We start from the raw sequence: 24,815 nt of genomic DNA on the forward strand, positions 1-24,815 counted from the left end.
GTCGCCGCCGCTGGGTCGGGTGGATTTTATTTTGTGTTTTATTTTTGGTCGCTGTCGCCATGAACCGGCTGTTCGGACGGGCCAAGCCCAAGGCCCCGCCGCCCAACCTGACGGACTGTATCGGGAATGTGAGTGCTGGGAGCCCCGGGGAGGGAGGACAGGGAGAGCGGTCCTGGGCTGAAACCCGGAACAAGCGGCCTCTGTTTCCAGTGGGGCCGGGCTGGGCTCTGGGACAGGAGCCCCTGTGGCCTGGGCTTGGTGAGGATGGTCAGCTTCCAGTACAGCCCCTTGTGTTCACACAATAAAGCAAAGACTTAACATTACTGGAGCATCTTTCAATACTCCAGTGCCTCCCAACCAGTCAGCCAGGTTTAAAGATTCACTAGTGGGAATCACAGCACCCAGTTCACCCACAGCAACATCCTACATAGATCAGAAATAAATAACTAGCTCATCAGTGTGTAGGTGTTGGCCAGGACACTCCCCTGCTCTTCTGTCAGGTGGTGCCATGGGATCTTTCACAGCCACCTGAGAGAGCAGAAGCTGCTCCTGGTGTGTCGTGTAGTTTGGTCCCCTTATTTCAGGAAGGATGTAGTTGCATTAGAGGCAGTTCAGAGGATATTCACTAGATTGATTCCGGTGATGAGGGATGGAGCAGTTTAGCCCTATACTCTCGAGTTTAGAAGAACGTGGAGATCTATTGAACTATATACAAGATACTAAACAGTATTGACAAAGTAGATGTCGAGTGGATGCTTCCACTTGTGGGGCAATCTAAAGTTTATTAGTGTCACAAGTAGGCTTACATTTAACACTGCAATGAAGTTGCTGTGAAAATCCCCTAGTCATCACACTCTGGTGCCAGTTCAGGTACACAGGGAGAATTTAACATAGCCATAGCACCTAACCAGCACGGCTTTCAGACTTTGGGAGGAAACAGGAGCACCCGGAGGAAATTCACGCAGACATAGGGAGAATGTGCCGACTCTGCGTAGACAGTGACCCAAGCTGGGAATCAAACCCAGGTCCCTGTACTGTGAGGCAGCTGTGCTGACCACTGTGCCACCCCTAACAAGAGGTCATAGTTTTAGGATAAGAAGTAGCAGATTTAAAGTAGAGATGAGTAGAATGGACCTACCATACATTAAGTTGATCTTACTCTACACCCTAGCTATGATTGTAACACTACATTCTGCACCCTGTCCTTTCCTTTTCCCCATGAACAGTATGCTCTGTCTGTATAGCGAAACTTTCCATTGTATCCCAATACATGTGACAATAATAAATCCAATCAGTTTGTGAATCTGTGGAATTCACTGCCTGAGAGTGCAGTGGATGCTGGAACATTGAGTAAATTTCAGGAAGCAGATAGATTTGTTGGTTGAAGAGTTATGGAGAATGGGCAGACAAGTGAAGTTGAGGCTGAGATGATATCAGCCATGATCGTATTGAATGGTGGGGAAGTCTTGAGGGGCTGAATTGCCTACTCCGGCTCCTAGTTCTAATGCCTCACCGTCCACATAATGTCACCACCAAAAGGTGATAACTCCAACACTGCACTCCCTCAGTACTGGACTGGAATGCTAGATGATGCAGAGAGAGAGAGAGAGTTGGGGCCTTTGCAAGATGCAGGAGAGGCTAGTGACAAAGCAATGATGGATTCCAGCAGTGTTGTATGACTGGAAAAAGGTTCAGTGATGAAAATTGGCGAGACTGGGAAGGAATTCAATCGTGTGGATGAGATTTCAATCATACACAGCACAGAAATGGGAATCCTGTTCAACAATTGCATGGTGTTGTTTCTAATCCACTTGAGCCTCCACCCAGCCATCCTCTGTTATCAGCATAACCTTTTATTTCCTCCTGACTCATGCTTTTCTAATGTTCCCATTAAACACACCTCCATTAATCACTCTGTACTCCCTATGGTAGAGTTCTAGGTTCTCACCACTCTGGGTAAAGATGTTTCTTTGAGTTCACTATTTGATTTCTTGGTGGCTACCTTATATTGATGTCCCTCTTATTTTGCACATCCCCATAAGTGGAAATACATGCTTTGTGTCTACTCTATCAAAACTAAAGAATCCCCTTTTTTAATCTCAGTGCCTTTTTTCAAGAAACCCAATTTTTCTTTATGCGAATAACCCTGCATTTTTGACATCATCCTTGTAATTCTTCTGCAGTGCTTCTATATTTTTATATAATATGGTAACTAGAACTGTACACAAGTACTTCACGTGTGGTACTACCAGGGTTTAATGAAGGTTTGGCATAACTTTTCTACTTTTCAGTACTATGCTTTCTAGAAATAAACTCGTGTTGGCTTTTATATGGTCCATTGACCTTCTAGTCATTTGTAGAACCCTTAAGAGTATTGATAGGTAGAAGGATCTGGGTGTACGGGTACACAGGTCATTGAAAGTGGCAATGCAGCTGGAGAAGGTAGTCGAGAAGACATACGACATGCTTGCCTTCTTCAGCCGGGGCATTGAGTTTAAAAATTGGCAAGTCGTGTTGCAGCTTTATAGAACCTTAGGCCTCACTTGGAATATAATGTTCAATTCTGGTCGCCACACTACTAGAAGGATGTGGAGACTTTGGAGAGGGTACAGAAAAGATTTACCAGAATGCTGCCTGGTATGGAGGGCATTAGCTATAAGGAGACATGGGAGAAACTTGGTTTGTTCTCACTGGAACGACGGAGGTTGAGGGGAAACCTAACAGAAGTCTACAAGATTATGAGGGGTATGGACAGATTGGATAGTCAGAAGCATTTTCCTAGGTGGAAGAGTCAATTACTAGGGGGCATAGGTTTAAGGTGCAAGGGGTAAGGTTTAAAGGAGAAGTAAAAGGCAGGTTTTCACACAGAGGGTGGTGGAAGCAGATGTGATAGTGAGTTTTAAGGGGTATCTCGACAAATACATGAATAGGATGGGAATAGAGGGATACGGTCTCCACAAGGATAGGGGGTTTTAGTTAAGTCAGACAGCATGGTTGGTGCAGGCTTTGAGGGTCGAAGGGCCTGTTCCTGTGCTGTAATTTTGTTTTTTGTTCTTTGTATATTTGATCACTTTGCTCCTTGACCCCAATTAAATTCTTACTTTCCCAGTAATATGTGACCTCCTTGTTTTTCTTACTGAAATTTATTTTTCAATTATGTTCCCCTTCTGCAATTTTATTGAGGAATTTGGGGGCAGTAACAGAGGTCAGCCTTGTCAGGGGTGTTAAATGAGCAGAACTTGGTGTAGGTTAGCATAGAAAGACTGTATTGAATGTGCGTTAGTGAAGTATGGAAACCCAACTGGGTGACCCTCTGATCAAGTGTTCATGAACGGTGGGCTGTCTTGTTAGTGTTTTTAACGTCCTACAGTGTTCTCTATGTAATTGTTAGAAGTACAGTAAAAAGTCTGACAACACCAGGTTTTAGTCCAACCTATTTATTTGATAATATACTCGCAAACTTTCGGGTTAGCCCCTTCGTCAGGTGAATGGAGAGTTCTGGCCTCAGACAGAGCATATAAAGCACAGACAGTTTAGAGATTACTGATTAGAATGCGAATCCTTACACCTAACCTGCTGTTCAAGACCTGAAGTGGCTGATAATGTGAGTGGAAGGAGCACTGATCACAGTTTAAAGAGATGTGTATTGTCTCCAGACAGTACAGTAAGTGAGGTTTTGCAAACCCAGGCAAGTCACGGGGGTTACAGATAGTGCGACATGAACCCAAGATCCCTGTTGAGACCGTCCTCATGCGTGCGGAACTTGGCTATCAGTCTCTGTTCAGCGACTCTGCGCTGTCGTGTGTCGTGAAGGCCGCCTTGGAGAATGCTTACCCGAAGGTCAGAGGCTGAATGCCCGTGACCACTGAAGTGTTCGCCAACAGGAAGGGAACAGTCTTGCCTGGTGACTGTCGAGCGATGTTAATTCATCCGTTGTTGTAGCGTCTGCATGGTCTCCCCAATGTACCATGCTTCAGGACATCCTTTCTTGCAACGTATCAGGTAGACAATGTTGGCCGAGTTGCAAGAGTATTTACCATGTACCTGGTGGATGGTATTCTCACGTGTGATGATGGTATCCATGTCGATGATCCGGCATGTCTTGCAGAGGTTGCTGTGGCAGGGTTGTGTGGTATTGTGGTCACTGTTCTCCTGAAGGCTGGGTAGTTTGCTGTGAACAATGGTCTGTTTGAGGTTGTGTGGTTGTCTGAAAGCAAGAAGTGGGGGTGTGGGGATAGCCCTGGCAAGATGTTCGTCTTCATCAATGATATGTTGAAGACTCCGGAGAAGATGTCGTAGCTTCTCCGCTCCGGGGAAGTACTGGACGACGAAGGGTACTCTGTCCACTGTGTCCTGTGTTTGCCTTCTGAGGAGATCGGTGTGGTTTTTCGCTGTGGCGCATCGGAACTGCCGATCTATGAGTCGAGCACCATATCCTGTTCTTATGAGGGCATCTTTCAGGGTCTGGAGGTGTCTGTCATGATCCTCCTCATCTGAGCAAATCCTGTGTTTACGGAGGGCTTGTCCATAGGGAATGGCTTCTTTAACATGTTTAGGGTGGAAACTGGAGAAGTGGAGCATTGTGAGATTGTCTGTGGGCTTGCGGTACAGTGAGGTGCTGAGGTGACCGTCCTTAATGGAGATGCGTGTGTCCAAGAATGCAACTGATTCTGGGGAATAGTCCATGGTGAGTCTGATGGTGGGGTGGAATTTGTTGATATCATCATATAGTTGTTTCAGTGATTGTTCACCATGAGGCCAAAGGAAGAAAATGTCATCAATGTATCTAGTGTACAGCATCGGTTGAAGATTCTGTGCAGTGAAGAAGTCTTGTTTGAACCTGTGCATGAAGATGTTGGCATATTGAGGTGCAAATTTGGTCCCCATGGCTGTTCCATGTGTCTGGATGAAAAACTGGTTGTTGAAGGTGAAGACATTGTGGTCCAGGATAAAGCGGATGAGTTGTAAAATTGCATCTGGAAACTGGCAGTTGTCAGCATTGAGTACTGAGGCAGTCGCAGCAATGCCATCGTTGTGGGGGATGTTGGTGTAGAGCACTGAGACATCCATTGTGACGAGGAGTGTCCCTGGTTCAACTGCTCCGTGTGTGCTGAGTTTCAGTAGAAAGTCTGTAGTGTCGCGACAGAAGCTGGGGGTTCTTTGTACAATGGGTTTCAGGATTGTACAGTGGTCACGGGCATTCAGCCTCTGACCTTCGGGTAAGCATTCTCCAAGGCGGCCTTCACGACACACGACAGCGCAGAGTCGCTGAACAGAGACTGATAGCCAAGTTCCGCACGCATGAGGACGGTCTCAACAGGGATCTTGGGTTCATGTCGCACTATCTGTAACCCCCGTGACTTGCCTGGGTTTGCAAAACCTCACTTACTGTACTGTCTGGAGACAATACACATCTCTTTAAACTGTGATCAGTGCTCCTTCCACTCACATTATCAGCCACTTCAGGTCTTGAACAGCAGGTTAGGTGTAAGGATTCGCATTCTAATCAGTAATCTCTAAACTGTCTGTGCTTTATATGCTCTGTCTGAGGCCAGAACTCTCCATTCACCTGACGAAGGGACTAACCCGAAAGCTTGCGAGTATATTATCAAATAAATAGGTTGGACTAAAACCTGGTGTTGTCAGACTTTTTACTGTGTTTACGCCAGTCCAACGCCGGCATACCCACATCATTGTTAGAAGTGCCTTTGAACAACTTAGTCTTATTGTATGTACATGAATAGAGAAGGAAGATCAAGAATATAGAGTCCATACTAATGAGGTGTACTCATTCACTGTGCATTTGAGTAAATTCAATGTTATCTATGCATGAGGAAAACCTCAGCAGTGGATTAAAATACATTTTGTTTCCAGAAGTTCAGGTACAAACCTACTTAAATGTACTGGGGTTGAAGGCAATATTTTTATATTGTTCTGAGTTTTTAGCAAAAGCAGGCTTTCCAACCTGCAGCCCATGGGCCTGATGTAGCCCCAAAGCTACTGTTCCAAATGGCAGTATGACAGATAAGTGAAGTTGTAGATTCTGCAAGAGGCTGCTCCAATCACAGGCTGTTCCTCCTGAAAGGCTCATTATTGGATAGCAACACGCACTCGCTTACAAAATGGCTGAGGATGAATGAATGAGACTAGAAGTGAACCAGATGTGCACGTGTTGACCCCATCTCTCTTTGATCATTTTTAATTACTAATTTTTAAATTATAAACTATTAATTTGACGTTTTTACTTTTGTTCAGCAAGTTGTTTCTTTTCGTTGTGGCTCAACGTTTTTGAAATTCATGTTTAATGTTACATCAAATCTTATCTTTCCAAAATTTCTATGTCTCCTTGAGTGAAAGAAAAAGAATGCAAAATGCCCAACATCCTCCTCCAAAAATAACCCTGGCCCAGTCTGAGCAGAGAGCTGATGAAATAATAGACAAGCATACATGTTTGAGATTGAAGGAACTGGAAAAACTGGTTCTGTTTACTTGATCTGGGTATTTTCATTTCCTTTCCAAAAGGCAACAACTGTTGTCAATGCTGGGCATTTTCCCACCTCTTGTTTATCCAGTGGTATCCGCTTCCAAATATGTTGCATTTGTTTCTGATGTTTGGTTACTGTAAACTAGAAACAGAAACCAAAGCTGTTACTAAACACTCAACAGGTCAGAGAGTATCTGTGGCAAATTAAGAGACACATTAACTTGTCAGGTATGGGTCCTATGTCTGAACATGAGGATATTGCAGATGAGTAGCATTTTAAATAAAGAAATAGAATAAAATGAGTGTGGAAGGGAGAATTCATGTGAAGTAGAACCAAAAGTGATCAGTAAAAATTCAGTAAAATACTGAAATGGAAAATAAATGATGACTGGACAAGTGATATTAGCATGAGCCAGTAGGGAACATCAGGGAGTAACTGATGACATTTACAAGGCACCACACATGTGAATAGCTGAAGAGGTGGTGGATGATGCAGATAAAAATGGCACAAGAAATGGAGGTGCAGAATGTGCATTAGGACGAGTAGGTTGACACAAAGTATAGTTTCTTGTCAACAAAGAATTCAAACCCAAGCACCAGCCCATTCCCAATATCCATTTCTGGAAAGACCACACCATTCAAGATTGGCATCACTTACTGTTTTTATTAGCTTTCTATTCATTCATGTGATGTGGATATCACTGACAAGGCCAACATCTGTTGCCCACCTCCAATTGCCCTTGAACTGAGTGGCTTGCTTTGCTGTTTCAAGGTTTTATATTTTCCTTTACTTTTTCTTTGTTTCTTTAAATCACGTCTTTCTCTCTTTATTCGGATGCATAATTTTGCATTGAAAAAAATATTCTAACTGCACTTCATAATTTGGATTCTCCATGGCTCAATAAGGATTCTTAGTCTGATTGAAGAAACAGGCTACAGCTTGCTCTCTTTACATTGATTCCAGAAACCCTGTATAGAGGACCATGCAGAAAATCAGCATTCACAGCATAGAAAGAGGCCGTTCAGCTCATCAAGTCCATGCTGGTTCTCCAATTTAGCTAGTGCACTTCTCTGCCTTTATCCTGAACGTGTTTTCTCCAGGTGTTTATGCATTTCCGTTTTGGAAGTTGCAATTGAATCTGCCTCTCTCACACTTGAGCAGTGTACTCCAAACCTCAACTGCTCACTGTGTAAATAAATAGATGCTTCTCATGTTGCCACTTGTTGTTTTGCCAATCGCCTTATTTCAGTGTTTTCTTGTTTCTGGCCCCTATGCCAAAGTGATCTCCATTTATTCTGTCCAGATCCCTTCTGATTTTGGTCAACTGTATCAAATATCTTCTCAACCCTCTCTCAGGAGAAAATTAGAAAAAGGTTTCTAATTACTGTTGGTTGCTGCACAAAAGCCCACAAAGTGTGTGAACAGCTGTAAGCATTGTGAACAAAGTGTTATTCATTTGCTGATGACTGTAGAATCCAGACTCATTTAGAATTTAGTAAAAAGACTGTGGAGGGGATAGAAGACTGGAAGGAGGTTACCAAATGTTTCAAGAAACTGAAAACCACCACCCTTCCCCCGCCCCTCTATTCCCAGTCCCAGCTTCCTGTCCTCTTGTCTCTCCGATATAACACATTTTCCCATGAATCTTCAGTGTTCTATACTGGGGTGGGGGGACTGTACATTGTTATCAGGCATGCTGACGAAGATGGTAGGACTCCTATTTAACCAGGACTATGGAAACTTCTGAAATGCTGTATCACTTGAACCATAACTTCACTTCTGAACACCAAACCATCATTTTTCAGATTATTGCAGACATTTAAGTTAGATTAAATTAATTTGCTTTGTCTTTATGTCTTGTGTTGTTTTAATGTCATTGCTGCTATTTATTATTGTTTAATGTAAGTGAAGTTTTTCTATTTCTGCTTTCTCATGTTGATGTTTCTTCCCCCTCCCTCCTCTTTATTCTGCTCCTTCTTAAGCTGTAAAAGGAGCTTCAACTCCTTCAGCTGTAAAAATTCAGACATTCAAATGAAAGCTTTCCTTAATGTTGTCTGAGCTCTTCACAGATGTGATCTAACTTTTCAGCATTTTCTGTTTTAGGTTCTGATTTCTAGCATCTGGTGTGTTCTGCTATTTCTTTACCTCAGATTTGAATTTTTGAGCTATTTTAAGCTTAGTGCGTAGAGACCAATAGATAATATTATTGCCTTTGAAAGCAAACAGAGGCACACAAAAAAAAATTCCTAATGTTGTATCAGGAACTTTAAACATGTCGGGAAGTTGAGCTTAGCTTTTTCATGGGAAAGAGGATTTTGAGGAAATCTATTTGAAGTTCAGGATAAGAAGACAACTAACTAAATTCACTCAAGTGGCTAAAGGTTCAAATTCAAAGAAAGTTACAAATTAGCATTAAGGGAAGTTAGTTATAGAACAACAAAGTTATAGACTACTTTAATGAAGGCTGTTGAAGCAGATGCTAATATGTAAGAGGGAAGGTATCAAGGGATATGGAAAAGCAAGTAGCTGAGGCTGAACAAATGATGGGCTTGTTTGAGGCTTAATGGCTGTTACTGTTTTTCTAAGATTTATAAGTTTTTCATATGGTGTGCTGCACGTTTTGAACGTGCCTGCAGCAAAAAAATGTTTGACTCCGAGATATCTAGCAATTTTAAAAAAGATGCAATGAAGCATCTTGGATAAATTATGACCTGAATTCATGTCTATAATAAAAGCAAAATATTGCGGATGCTAGAATCTGAAACAAAGCACATAAAATGCTGAAAAATCTTGGCAGGTCTGACGGCATGTGTGCGGAGAGAATTAAGAATTTAGACGTTTTGAGTCTAGAGAATCGAGTCAATGTTTCAGAGCTCTGATGAAGGATCATCTAGATTCAAAACATTGGCTTTATTCTCTCCCCACAAATGCTGTCAGACCTGCTAAGATTTTCCAGCGTTTTCTGCATTTGTGTTTTCACGTCTGTTCAGTTATTAACACGAAGATCTATACTTGTATAACTGGCAGTGTAGAAGAAATCAGGATAGTGCTTAGGCTTAGAACAAGTTTACTTGCGCCTAATGAGGACATATCCAAAGTTAATGTTGCTACCTTTGAAATTTGATATTCTTGTATTTGTTCTGACGAATGCAAGCTGAAGAGCTTTGACAGCGTGTCTTTTTTTCCAGTATAAATTGTCCCATTTGAAAGTTACTTTGTGTTATGCTCTGTATTTTTTTGTGTTGTAAAGTCGACTATTTTTGAGAGTTAATCTTTTGAGGAGAAGTGGGTAGTTCTGGGCTGTACTTTGTTCAAATTTAAATGGCTTGAGAGTGGAATTGGGAGTGGAGAATGATGCAATAAAGAGATACAAAGAAGAAAGTTACTATTATAAGGGTGGGGAATTGGGGGTGTGGGTTTCTTCAGGATAATGCTTAGGCTTAGAGCAAGTTTACCTTGTGCCCGCTAACATCCAAAGTTAATGTTGCTCCCTTTGAAATTTAAAAACATGGATATTTGAATTTTTAGCCTTTCTACATGGGGAGAAATCCTACACCTTTGTATTGTTGAACGTTTTCTGTAAGGTGTGTATTAAATGAATTTCACTTGATTGTAGCCAATCCAGATCTTTCCAGTGACTTACTCGAAGAAAAGGACCTGTAGTTAGTAATTCATTGCTCTCAGTAAGATTGTTACCAATAATTTACAGATTATTAAATCAATTAGCTCTTAAAATTGTGTGTAAACCAATTAGCTACTTCTAATAAATCACCTCAATTTACCCTTGCCAATGCCCTGCACTCATCAGTTCTTAATTCTGTGCAGTTTCCAAATTTAAAAGGACAAAACCTGTCATTATATTGCTGGATATTTTTCACAGTTCACTTTCATGTAACATGCAAAATCTTACAATCCACTCACTGTTATATTTTGTTGAAACCCCAGTGACCACACTGGTACAAGTCTCTGCATCCTGGAACAATATAGTATGCTGTTTGGGCACAGAGTCTTATTGTTGAGTTTTTTTTCTTTGTGTGACTAATGGTAACTTAGTTGGTGAAGTATCAAACTACAGATTGCAGGCAAACCAAATGATGGTAATTGGCTTCTGAAATAAAATTTCTGTTGCAATGCTATCCAATGTTGAGTCTCTGATTGCATCTATTTGGGTGCATGGTCAGAGATACAGGCACGGCAGCACAGTGGTTAGCATTGCCGCTTCACAGCTCCAGAGTCCTGGGTTCAATTCCCGGCTCGGGTCACTGTCTGTGTGGAGTTTGCATGTTCTCCTCATGTCTGTGTGGGTTTCCTCCAGGTGCTCCGGTTTCCTCCCACAGTCCAAAGATGTGTGGGTTAGGTTGATTGGCCGTGCTAAGAAATTGCCCCTTAGTGTCCAGGGATGTGTAGATTAGAGGGATTAATGTAGGGATATGGGGGTAGGGCCTGGGTGGGATTGTGTTCGGTGCAGACTCGATGGGCCGAAGGGCCTCTTTCTGCACTGTAGGGTTCTATGATTCTATGATTTGAAATGTTTCTCCCCTGGTTAAGCACTATTTCAAACAAAATCAGGAACAAAACTATTCTGTAAAATGTTTTCATTTTCATATGGACAGTCAGATTGAGGCTTCAAATATGCCAAACACCAGGAAAACCACCCAATAAAGAGACTAATGTAAACAGGAAATACTCTGCAAACCAGGCAGCCCATCTGTTGAAAGAGAAACTAGAAACTTTTCAGGTTAGTGATCTTTTGTCAAAATGGAAAGAATGAAAGAGTTGCCACTTCATTGAATCCCTACAGTGCAGACGGAGGTCACTTGGCCCATCAAGCCTGCCACAACAACAATCTCATCCAGCCCTATCCCTGTAACCCCACGTATTTATCCTGCCAGTGCCCCTGACACTAAGGGCAACTTATGGCCAGTCAACCTAACCTGCATTTATATCTTTGGATGGGAGGAAACTGGAGCACCCAGAGAAAACCCACGCAGATACAAGGAGAACATCCACTCATTTATTTTGTCTAAATCATCTTGAAGCCTTTTGTACTCCACCACTCTTGTTCCGTCCAAGTTTTGTGTTGTCAGCAAATTTGGAAATAATATACTTGGTTCCTTCGTCCAAATCATTGATAAATTGCAAATAGCTGGGCCCAAGCACTGAGCCTTGCTAGACCCCACTAGTCCTCACCTGTCATCTCAAAATATCCATTTATTCCTATTCTCTCTTTCCTGTCTGCTAACCAATCCTCAGTCCATGGCAATATATTACCCCCAATCCCATGTGTTTTAATTTTGCACAGTAATCTCTTGTGTGGGATGTTATCAAAGGTTTTCAATCCAAATGCACAACATCTACTGGTTCACCCTTATCTATTTTTCTAGTTACAAGCTCAACAAGCTGCAGTAGATTTGTCAAATATGATTAGATCAATGTTGACTTTGTTTAATTCCCTTGATATTTTCCACGTGTCCTGTTATCACGTTCTTTATAACAGATTCTAGCATTTCCCTTATTATTGATGTTAGAGTAACCAGACGTGGACAACATTCATGCTTGGGCTGATGAGCAGCAAGTAACATTTCACACAAGTACCAGCTTCTTGCTTTAAACAAGAGAGAAACAAACTTTCTCCCAATGGCATTCAATAATATTACTATTGTTGAATCCTCCACTATCAATATATTGTGGGGGTTACCAATAACTTAAAAACTTGACTAGCCATCAATGGTAAAATTTCCATAGTATCAGATGACTAGAGTCTGCTCTCCCCATTGAGGGGAGAGAGCTGGCTGGTAGTGATAAAATCTGAGGCGAGGGACAATGTTGAGAAAGTGAGCTTTCATGAATAACCTCAGCTCGTATGGGAATTCAACCTGCACTGTTGGAGTCGCTCCACATCACTAACCAGCTGTCCAGCCAACTGAGATAAACAGAGCCCCTTTGTCGCTAGAAGAGCAAGTCAAAGACTGGGAATTCGGAAGCAAGTAACTCACCACCTGAGAGACCAAAACCTGTCCACTATCTACAAGACACTAGTCAGGGGTGTGGTGGAGTACTTTCCCCTTGCCTGGATGGGGACAGCTCTGACAACATTGCACCATTCAAGACAAGTAAGCTGATTCAGACCTTCAGCATTCACTACGATGGTAGCAATGTGTTCTGCCTACAAGATGCAGTATAGCAGCTTGCCATCGCTCCTTCAACAGCAAGTTCCAAACTGCACCCCCTACCAAAACAAACAACAGTGAATGCATGGGACACCATCACCTGCAAGTCCCTCTCCAAAACATCCACCGTCGTGACTTGAAACTATCACTGTTACTTCACTGTTACTAGCACTCCCTTACAGCGCTGTGGGTGTACCTATACCCTGTGTACTGCAGTAGGAAGGTGGCTCCCCATAATCTTCTCAAGGGCAGCTCGGGATGTACAATAATCACTCATGTCCTAAGAGCAAATAAATTGTACTTTGCTACTGTTATTTAAGGAAATGTGACAGCCAGCTTATGCACAGTAAGCTTCACAAACAGCAATGTGAGAAATGAAATGGCTAGCTCAAGTACTTTATTGAAATAGTGCGCTGGGATCTTTTATATCCACCTGACAGGAAAGGCAGGTTTGACATCTCATCCAGAAGACTGCACGCCCAAAAGTGTGGCACACCTTTGTAGATGTTTACTGTTTATTTGAGGCAACATAATCACCATTTTACATTTATGGGCTACACTTTGCCCTCCTGCACCTCAAAATCTGGTTTGTGATGCTACCTTGTACTCTTATACCAAAGATTGGAAAAAGTTTCACAGGTCACATGAAGCAACACGGAACAAAACTTGCAGTCCTGCCACTTGAGATTTCAACTGTACTTTTGTTCTGCTGTGGTAACTTCTTGGTTCTGAGATTTCCATTCTTTGTTGACTTTGCTACCCACTTGTCTTTCTTTGTTTCTTTTATTTCTGTAGCACAATAAAAAAAACAAACTATTATACTTTTCAAGGCAAGGAGCAATAGAATAATACAATACAAAATGATGCCACCTGGCCCGTAATATCTATGCTGGTTCTGTAAAAATGCTATACAATTAGTCCCATTCCCTGGCCCTTTCCCCATCCTCCTGCAAATATTTTCCTTTGGATAGTTGTTCAGTCCCATTTTGAAAGTTATTAAGTTTACTTCTACCATCCTTTCAGGAAGGGCATTTCCGATCAGGACTTTCTGTTAAAATTCTTCATGATTTTGAACACATCACATCTCCTCTTCACTTTCTCTGCTGTAAAAAGAATAACTATAGTTTCTTGAGTTTCCCTAAATAAGTGAAGTTATCATCCCAGGTAGTGTTATCTGCCCAAGCCAGGTCCTTGGCTTGTTTCTCCACACTTCGTAATCTTGCACTTTCTTCAGTTATTCGCAGGAACCTTCGATTTTCAATTTCAAGTTACCTATCATCATTCTCTTTTTCCCCTCTTGGTCTTCATCTCTCTAATCTTCCTTCAGCAGCTTCCCATGCCTGAGAATATGGCCAACTCACTACTTGCCTTTTCTTGATATTCTCAAACAATCTTTCCTCATCCACCATGCTGAGAACTTCATTGTTCTTGTGTTCTCTGCAATTGATCTGCCCCATCCTTCTCCACAATTACATCTCCCAACTTTCTACTTTCGGATATCTGCTATTCTCAAGATCCACTTTCCAGCCCTGTATAACAAGACACTCGAAATCACAGTCGTGATCATTCTTTTAAGATCTTCACTAATTCCAGTGCTGACAGTTCTTTGTTCGGAGAATGCATTTTCCTTGCCATTGTGATCCTAGCTCTGATTTCTTTATAGCAATAACCATCTTCTGACAAGATGCTTTCCAGGTACTTAAATTGGGGTACCTGTTCCAGCTGATGACTACCTATCTTGACCTCTACTCTCCCGACATTATTTCTTCCGCTCTTCGTAATTGTTTTGTTTTTTTTGAGACTAATTTTCATTCCTTGGGTTTTCACCACTTCATTCATTCTATGCATTAGTATCTAGATCATCTGCTGTGAGAGTCATTAGAGCCTGGTCATCTCCAAATCTCACCAATTGACCTCTGACTTCACACCTTTCTATACTTCTTAGTGTATCTTTTAACATGGTTTCTGCTTAGATGGTGAAAAGCAATGGTGATTTTAGACAGCTTTGTCTCACCCACTTTCAATTATGCCAGGTTCAGTTCCCCCAAATCCTGTCCTGATAGTATTTCTGTACATGAGGCAAACAGCTATCATCATTTTTTTTAATCCTTCCAATCAACTCTAATCATCTCCAGCACTTGCAACAGCATTTGCCAGTTTACCCGACAGAATTTTTTTCATAATCCCCAAAGCAGGTGTACAACTCCTGGGATCCTATACTTTCACTTAACACACACGTTTCTGCTATAGCATATTTCAAACAAATGTTATTACAGCAGAATGGGTGTTTCTGTGATGCAGAGGTCAACATTGTTTTGGGTTCATTGAAGTAGGTTCTATGTAGAGTATGTTTCTTTTGGGTTTCACCAACGCCCCCCCCCCCCCCCCCCGCACAACCCTTCCCAATTCTAACATTTGGTGTTGGTTGGTTTTAGTGTTTTAAAGATTACAGCTGTCCTATTTAATACTGTATGTTGTTTAATCATATGTTGAATCAACTCAGCAAATCCTTTTCTGTGAGGATAGAAGACTTGCTTCAGAATGGATATCAGAGGCTTTTAAACACCAGCTGTACTTTGTAATAACGTTGGGAAATGTTGGGAAAACTCAGCAGGTCTGGCAGCATCTGTGGAGAGAGAAAGTTAAATTTTTGAGTCCGTATAATTCTTCTTCAGCGCAGCAGTATTCTTGGAGCTGAATTCTCTAATGCTCATGACCATTTATTTTTTGCTTTCATGGAAAAATATGAAATCTCTTGTGTAAAATCCCATGTCATAAAATGGACAAGACTTATTGTCAAACAAACATTAGGCTTGTATAGGGAATAATAATTTTCATCTTGTATACAAGGCCTCTATTCTTCATTTTTACCTAAAAGTATGTGAAAGTGATAGCTTTTATTCCAAAACACCTGGAAAAAATCTTTGCTGTTCCATGTAGTAAAAACAATGGTTCAGTGACTGAAAGTAACTAGTTACTTTGCTTTTATAATCTACCAAAAATAGATACTGATCTCCAGCCTGTGGAAACACATGCTGTTGAATATCAGTGCTGGCACCAATATCAAGAAGGTTTATGCTATTCAATAAAAGAAATTCAATAAAAAAAAATATTGAAATGGAATGGGATCTGTCTTCAAATATTGTAATATTCTTATTTAATTAAAAATTAATCTGTGGCAGCAAAATTTGGGTACAATAGTTATTTTAACTAGTTGCCTGATAAGCGTGTGTTTCTGTTTGCCAGTGATGTGTTCTACCTAACAGCTTTGCACTTCTAGTTTCAAGTTCTGTTTCTACCAGCCAGATAAGTCCTGTGCACAGTTTAAAGCCAAACTAGATTGGATAAGTCAGAAGATGAATAATCAGTATTAATGAACCTGAATGCTGCTCAGTTTGGCTCTGATTAAGAGATCCATTGCTAGGATCTCCTGTACTTTGCATGATTAGAACATATCTATACTGAAACTGGTCATGCAATGTCATTTCCCCCCCAACCTGCCCCATCTATGTACACGCACATGCACGCACTCATTTCTCCACAGAATTCCAGAGTCGGCAGCTATGTGCTACACAATACTTTGTGCCAGGGTAATTCACAGGAGTGTAAGGATTCCAGTTGAGCTCAGTTTTGATCCTTGCCGTTATCCCCATGCACTGCACTCTTTGGGAACTAGTGATTGGACGTATATTCTTACCAATTACACCTCCCCTTCCCCCATGTCCCTTTGTGGTCCAAGGGCACTGAGACCAACTCTTTTGCTTCATTGCTGCTTGACTGAAATTCTTTTTTTTAACGTTTTTTAAAAAGCTTTTGTTTCCTAGTTGGTAATAGCAGTGGATTCTAATAGTGAGACAAAAGCAATTCAGAAAGTTCTGTTATTTTAAGAACTGGATTTTCATTTGATTCACATTTGTGGTATTTAGGCCATTTATACAGAATGTGCAGATTGTTTCAATCTCATTTGAAATCTTAAGTTTGCGTTACCCTTTAATATAGGCCCACCTGCTACAGAAACTCATCCCTGAAATCCAATTTGCCAAATTAGCCAGCTAGATTATAAAATGGACCAGAATATTGAGTTAAAAGCAGTAAGTAGGTCACTACACTCCATGTCAAAGTTAAGTGTTAATTTTTACCTGCAGCATCTTCTATTCCTGGAAGTGATAGCACTGGGATACCTTTACAATATATAAAGTAATATCACATATAGAATCCAAAAAGCACTATTAATATTTTGAATATCAGGAAACAATTCCATTGTTAAACCACTTTTTGGCCGCAAATAAATTTATGTGCCATTATCCTGCTGACTTTACGTTAAAGATTGAATTATGTGCAGTCCTAATGAAAAGTTTTGCAAATCTATAAAGTGCACTGGAAATGTCTGAGTTTGTAGCAAGACGAGAATTGAAAAAAATGAAGAGATAAACAAATTTAGTAAATATTTATGCCTAAATGTCCCTTCTGGAATGATCCTGCTTGGGAGACATGCCTTTACTATAGTCCCATCGACAACACATCCAGCCATACTGCACCCTATTGTGAGCACCCTCCCCCATCTCTCTCAATTCATTGTCCACAGATTTAGATCTACCACACAAGGAGAATTCTCCAAACTTCTGAAAGTTTGGATTGAACCTGCTTCCACCTTCTTTCAGGCAGCATATTAGAAGGCAGAACAAATTGCCATGTAAAGAAATTAATAAGAGGAATTTCCTGTATTCTCATTGGTGTGTTACTGAAAATTGTTATTCCTTTTCTATTTCCACCTCCTTTTCTGCCAGTACCATTTGAAGGAATGACAAAACTTAGAAACATTTGATCTTTTTGTTCAGGTCGATGGCAGAGCAGAATCAATCGATAAGAAAATCGCTAGGCTTGATGTCGAATTGGCCAAATACAAAGACCAAATGAAGAAAATGAGAGATGGTGCATCTAAGGTTAGTATTTAATAAATGTTCGTAGTTAAAATATATGAAAGGAAGAACTTTGCTTTCTGCCACAAATATTTTTTATATGTGATGAAATTCAATGCAATTTATTTAAAGCATTGATAATTCAGGAAAATAAAGTACTATTCCACACATGAATAATGAAATCAAATTGTAGCAAGATGCACGTTCGGACTCTGCATAAGTTCTGACACGTGTACCTCCCCCATAAGAATTGTCTGGGAAGGTTTGACTTCGAATGAGTAATAACTCTGCTCCCTAGACCCCCTGCCAATGTTTCTGACTTGGGCATTGGAGACTTCAGAAAATTTCAGTGTATTTACCTGGATGGTTACCCAGGAAATGTTAGATTAAAAACTCGTTTAACTCCTGAGTAATGCAGAACTGATCTCCCAATCGCTTTCATTGATGCCCTGACTCCCCATAACCCCAACCCCTGACCTGACAACATTCAGACTGGACCACTAAACATATTATATGGCAGATAGTGCTATTAAAAGGGACTGTGTCCTGTCTTTTCCCTCTGTCTACATTTTTGCGATGGAGCTCCCTGCAGGACAAGGTGTTCCATGTTTCCGGGAAAGCCAGGCCTGGAACACATGGTAAGAAATGCGGAGCAGTGTCAAGGTGAGGAAAAGGTCCAAGTGGAGCAGCAATCTGGGCCATTATTTATTGGAAGATTTAGTTAAATGCTCCACCTCATTTTAGGAGATTTTTACTGAAGACAAGTGGCTGTATATTCTTGATGACATTTTAGTAAAAAATACAACTTTTTTTGCTTTCTAGAACATGGTAAAACAAAAAGCAATGCGAGTTTTGAAGCAGAAGAGAATGTGAGTTTTTTTCCCTGTGGTTAATCTTGATTGCAGTGTACTCAAAATAATTTTAACAGTAAACATTTTTAAACGTATTTGATGTTCAACGATAGGTATGAACAACAGAGGGACAATCTAATGCAGCAGTCGTTCAACATGGAACAAGCCAATTATACTATACAAACACTGAAAGACACAAAGACTACAGTAAGATGAAATAGCATATCTGCAGTACTAAGCATAAAATTATTAATATACAATTAATATGAAGAAGTAAAAGTGAGATTTTCACAGTATTTGGAGTAATGTTGCAATGCTCACGTTATATTACGAAACTGGTATCATTTACTAAATAGAGTAAATTATTCTAAGCTAAACTTGAATTGTGCTGCATTATTCTGATTTTTTTAATTTGTTGTGTAGGTGGATGCAATGAAAACTGGTGTCAAGGAAATGAAGAAAGCTTACAAGCAAGTCAAGATCGATCAAATTGAGGTAAAGTAATATCCCATGTATTGTAAGTGCTATGATTTTTAACTGAAATTGGTCAACTGACAAAGCAGGATAATTACTTCAGACATTTGTAAAGTTATAAAACTGATTTCTATAACAAATGAAATGTTTATATCAGAGCAGAGTTAGGCCTACAGAACTTGTTTCACTATTCATTGAGATCATGGCTGATCTGAATCTTAACTCCATTCACCTGCCTTGGCTTCATATCCTTTTGTCTTTGTCGAGCAAAAATCTCTCAATCAGATTTTAAAATACGATTGAATGAAGTCTACTACTTTTTGTGGAAAGAATTGAATACTTTTATCATTCTTTTTAATTATTTCCATATTTATTATTTATCTATATTTTATCCTAGTTTTTTCCTATCTGATTCTTGATCTTCTTGGTGAGTTGTATTTCTTCTTCTCAGTTCCCACCATTTCTGAGCTAGATACATGCTTCACTATTCAAACAGCCAGTTTTCAAATCATTACTATTGCTGTTTCAAGCAGGATGCTGGGACACATGTGCCCTGGGACAAGACTTAATAGTTGGTGATCAGTATGCTGCCAGTTATAATTTATTGGTTCTTTCACTTTCCTTATGCTCTTGGACATTAAGAATTACTTTGAAACGGAATGACTTAGTAAGCAGTTGCTGTAGCCATATTACTTCCAGCAGTCAGTCTTTTTTACTTGGTGTTTGAGGAGGGATAGTGACCAAGAAAACATCCTCTGCTTTGACGGGTGCCCTGTGATTTTTAATGTCCACATGAGTCATTGGAACAAAAAGATGCTGCACTAGTTTAGCATTATCCAAAGGGCATAGCATCTCTTAGAGTGCTCAGTGCCGTGATACATGTGAAAGTCTGGTTATAATAATCAGACTTGTACACAGCACAGAAGGAGACTACTGGCCCCATTATTTCTTTGAAAAGCTAGCAGTTAATGCAACTCTCCACTTTTTTTTCCACAATTACCCTGCATTTCTACCCCCCCCACCCTGTCCTTGAAGTATTCATTTCCTTTTAAACGTTATTCTTGAATCTGTTTCCGCTACCTTTCGGGCATTGCAATTTCCAAAAATAACAAGTTTCTCCTCATCTTGCCTCTGATTCTTTTGCCAGTTACTTAAATGTGTTGTTCTCTACCCACTGTCCCTTCTACCACTGGAAACTGTTTTTCCTTATTTATTCTATCAAAACCTTTCATAATTTGTAATCTGGAATCTCCATGTAACTTGAAACACCCCACCTTTTTTGCTGTCAACTGTATCGACTGGTCATGTATCCATTTATTTGTCTAATATTTACAAATTTTGAGGCTTGTTTAAATTTGTACACAATTTTTTTCTGAGCTAGAAACTGTTGAGAGATGCAATCTCTGCACCAAAATCAAATGCTTTGTATATGTGCTATTTGCATAACTAGCTAACCCAAGTTATAAATTTCAATGTGGTTATTTGGAGTCCAACTGAAAATGAGTCTGAATAAATTCATGGAAATGTGTTCAATCAAACTTGTTAAAGTGACAGAGCTCAATTATGGCTAATTGCAGACCATTTTATCATGTCAGTTGACTATTATCTGAACCCATGACTGTTCTCTATATGAAAGGCAGTGGTGTGTTTCAGACTGTCGACGATTGCTGTTCCATTGATGTATTACATACTACAGCTGCATCATGGCTTGAGTTGTAGATGCCGTTGGCTATCACGCAGCTTAACTCATCTTACTTTTGAGGACATCCCTAAATCAAGGTTTTCACCCGCTGCCTGTAGGTGTTTATCTGCTCGTGGGATTGGCATTTTCTTGAAGTGATCTTGATTGTTTAACTGCTGCCATCCAGTTATCTATGTCATTATGGAGCTAATCTTCGTATATGATTTGATGTTTTGTAATCGTAAAATAAAACTTTAGAAATTATTTTGCAGATTTGTAATGGAAAGTACTTCTTCTAGAATGTTTAAGATGTCGTCATCCAAGCTGTGATTGGCAGTTAAGATGCTTGTGCTAAAGTTGGCATGCATGCATAGAAAACCAATAGACAAATAAGTGAAAGTAAGATTACTGTTATTTTGCTTGCACCTTTTCAGTGCTATGTGAAGGAGTACTTGTAGGAAGTTTGTTACCAGTTAGGCTAACAATGAACTTTGCAAGAATGTCCTCCATACTGTACATTAATGTAGCTACATTATGATTTAACCATTATTGGTCTTCACAGAACATACAAGATCAACTGGAAGACATGATGGAAGAAGCAAATGATGTGCAGGAAGCCTTGAGTCGCAGTTATGGAACACCAGAGATTGATGAAGATGATCTGGAAGCTGGTGAGAGTGAAGTCTTCATTATTTACAACTATAGACAATGCAAGGTTATAATGTCATGAGATTCCTCTTCAAAAGTGGATCTCAGAGTTTGGTGCTAAGGAGTTATTTATAATCTATGCCTAAATGCAGCAAAGTTATGTGTTGGTAACAAAGGTTCACAAAGTTACCCTCAATATGTTTTATTGCTTGCAATTTTGTCACAATATCAATGTTTCCAAAATATTAGATACATGTATCATACAATTTCTGTCAGCGTTGTGCATCGGAGCAATTATTTTAGTTGGTAGAACAGTAATAAGACATAGTTGTTGCAAGATATTTGTGGTTCTTGGAGGCCAGTTACCTGCTGGAGGAGTTCCTCAAGGTCCTAAGTGCGCTCACATCTTCAGCTACCATAAGGTCAGAATTGGGCACATTTGCTGATGGCTGCATGGTCCATTTGAAACTCCTGAGATAGTGAGCAGGTTTGTCTATGTGCAGCAAAGCCTCCACAATACTCAGACTTGGGTTGTTAAGTGGCAAGTAACATTTGTGCGATATAACTATCTCACCTTAACATCATCGTTGTCGAATTTCTCACTATCAACATCCTGAGTATGTCACCATGAACCAGAAACAAAACTAGACCAGACACATACAAACCTTGCTACAAGAGCAACCTGAAGACTCGATATTGTGTGGCATGTAACATACCATTTGACTCTGCAAAGCCTTTCCACCATTTATAAGGAGTGTGAATGACTTGCTTGGATGAGTGCAGTTCCACGAAGCAAGACGCTATGCATAACTATGTACCTTACTTGATTGACACCCCATCCACCAACTTAAACATTGACTCCTTCCACAACTGGCTCACAGTCTGCAGTGTATACCATCTATAAAATGCACAGTAGCAATTCACCAATGTTTCTTCGGCTGCACCCTAAACTTGTGAATGCAGCCACCTAGAATAAGGATTCCCAAACTAGGGTCTGTGAAGCTGGCAGCCGCCATGTGACCAGTAATGCCGGTCTGAACATACAGTATTTAAGAAGAATTAGAGAAATCAAATGGGCCAATCAGTGCAAGACCTCTTTGAACACTGGCTGCTGATAGACTGACTATCAGAGAGAGAGGGAGACACACAAGTGTGAATGAGAGACGCGAGCGTGAATGAGGCAGTTCACCACATCCTCCTTAATGTAAGTTAGGGATGAGCAACAAATACTTGGCGAACACATCCCATGAACGAATGAAGGAAAATGCAGTTGGTATGGACAATTTGTCTACTTTATTTGGCAAGTTTATGCATGAGACTATTCTGTGTATTTAGGTATTCCTGAACGTTTGACAGGAAAGTGTCAGTGCAACTTATTGCAAATTATTTTACTTGACTTTGTTTCACTTAATAAAATCAGTTATTTGAAATGTTAATCTGAAGCAGTCCTATTGGTCATTGTGTTGATCCATAGGGGTGTGTGTGTGTGTCTTGATTCCATACATGGTACATTCAAAATCTTTACTTCAGTTGTGTCTGACAACATAGAAGGGAACACTAGTGCCCAAGTCACTGTGAGACACTTGCTCTAAGTGATTGTTGTAACGTATTGTAGAAAAGGATTTAGTTGTGTGGACGTTTACCTCAGCCAAAGATCAGCACGTTGATTAGGCGAGTGTTAGAAACTCTGCATTTATTTACACTGAAGTATCTTGTTTTATGTATTCAGAGCTGGATGCATTGGGTGATGAGCTTCTAGCTGATGAGGACTCATCCTATCTCGATGATGCAGCATCTGCACCATCTATTCCTGAAGGTGTTCCCACTGACGCAAAAACCAACAAGGTATGTTTCGGAGCGTTCTATGTAAACCCTATCTTCAGACATGTTCTCATTGGATTCAAGCATTTATGTAGTAGGTATATTTTACTAAAAAAAAAGCAGCTGTTTTGTTGCTAATCTGTCCAACATATATATTAGCACCATTGATTACAAAAGTTATTGCACCTGATCCCTTCGACCTTTAATACTATCAAGTGGTGGAAAAGCTGCCTGTCTCTTCAGAATTTATGGCAATCAACAGTGACATGTTTTAAGAGCCATGAGCATTTTTAATTGTGCAGTATGTAATGCCTGCGGTTTTGATAAGTTGACATTCAGTAGCATTTCCTGTTTTGCTATCTGAAGATTGCAATTAATAGAACCTCAGAATCATACATTGCAGAAGAGGCCCTTCAGCCCATCAAGTCTGCACTGACACGAGAACCACTTAACTTACCTACCTATTGAATCCCATTTGCCAGCACCTGGCCCATAGCCTTGAATGTTACGACATGCCAAGTGCTCATCCAGGGGATGTGAGGCAACTCGCCTCTGCTACCCTCCTGGACAGCATATTCTAGATGATCACCACCCTCTGGGTCAAAATGTTTTTCCTCTCATTCCCCTTAAACCTCCTGCCCCTCAACGTGAACTTCTGTACTCTTGTGACTGACCCTTCAACTAGAGGGAACAGCTGTTTCCTATCCACCCTGTCTATGCCGTTCATAATCTTGTGCATCTTGATCAGGTCATCCCTCAGTCGTCTTTGCTCCAATGAAGACAACCCAGGTCTATCCAACCTCTCTTCATAACATAAATGTTCCATCCCAGGTAGCATCCCGGTGAATATCTTCTGCACCTCCTCCAGTGAAATCACATTCTTCCACTAATGTGGCAACCAGAACTGCACACAGTACTCTGCGGCCTCAGCAAAGTTCTATTCAAAATCAATCACTGCTTGCTGATGTCAATGAAACCGTGCCCTTGGCAAAAGTACAAACTGCTACCCTGCAAAGGAGGCTGGAATGGCACGTCAATCGCTGTGCTGTCATTGCGTATTATTTACAGGGGCTGCTTTGACAGGCATGGTCAATATAAAACCTTGTGGAGTTGTCGCTCACCAACATGACTTCCCTGCCTTTGTAATCTGTGCCTCAGTTGGTAAAGGCAAGTGTCCAATATGCATTTTTCACCATTCCAGTAATGTGCCTTTCTGCCTTCAAAGATCAATGGACAAACATGTCAAGCTCCCTTTGTTCCTCAGAACTTCCTAGCGTCATGCAGTTCATTGAATACTTCTCAGTCTACCTTGACCAAGTCCTGCCTTACTTTATTAAACTCCACTCTCCCCCAATTCAAAACTACTTTTTGCAACTTGTCTATTTGTCCATAACAAGCTTAAATGTACCATGTTGTAGTCACTTTCACTAAAATGCTTCTCATCACCACCTCAACCACCTGCCCAGCTTCATTCCCCAGAATTAGGTCCAGCACTGCACTGTCCCTTGTTGGACCCTGTACATATTTACCTAAAAGGTTGTCCAATAAGCATTTCAAGAAATCCATTCCATCCAAGCCCATCTATCCTAGTTAATCTTGGGGAAGTTGAAATCACCTTTTTGTTTTTATACACATCTGTGGATTCTGCACATATTTGCTTCACAATTACCCACTGACTATCTGGGGTCTATAATAAACACCTCGCAATGTGGCTGCCCCTTTTTTTATTTCTAAGTTATACCTGCAAAGTTTCATTTTATGTCCCC

General features: G+C 40.5%; 1 protein-coding gene and 1 long non-coding RNA gene across 2 annotated transcripts in view; one reads left to right on the forward strand and one right to left on the reverse strand.

The window, feature by feature from the left end:
* The window catches only part of chmp5b (charged multivesicular body protein 5b), a 25,703-nt gene continuing 888 nt past the window's right edge, over positions 1-24,815 (forward strand). Inside the window, exons 1-7 of the mRNA XM_080208188.1 lie at positions 1-128; positions 17,494-17,598; positions 18,397-18,443; positions 18,539-18,632; positions 18,849-18,920; positions 21,143-21,251; positions 22,958-23,073. Of these exons, the coding sequence (XP_080064314.1) occupies positions 60-128; positions 17,494-17,598; positions 18,397-18,443; positions 18,539-18,632; positions 18,849-18,920; positions 21,143-21,251; positions 22,958-23,073 (612 nt within the window). The 5' untranslated portion in view covers positions 1-59. The remainder of the gene's footprint in view (positions 129-17,493; positions 17,599-18,396; positions 18,444-18,538; positions 18,633-18,848; positions 18,921-21,142; positions 21,252-22,957; positions 23,074-24,815) is intronic.
* The window catches only part of LOC145355807 (uncharacterized), a 27,115-nt gene continuing 15,405 nt past the window's right edge, over positions 13,106-24,815 (reverse strand). The window contains exon 3 of the long non-coding RNA XR_013889043.1: positions 13,106-13,444. This is a non-coding gene — a long non-coding RNA (uncharacterized LOC145355807). The remainder of the gene's footprint in view (positions 13,445-24,815) is intronic.

Source organism: Carcharhinus amblyrhynchos, chromosome 2 (assembly GCF_965287045.1).
Source record: "Carcharhinus amblyrhynchos chromosome 2, sCarAmb.v2.hapA, whole genome shotgun sequence".
Classification (NCBI taxonomy): domain Eukaryota; kingdom Metazoa; phylum Chordata; class Chondrichthyes; order Carcharhiniformes; family Carcharhinidae; genus Carcharhinus; species Carcharhinus amblyrhynchos.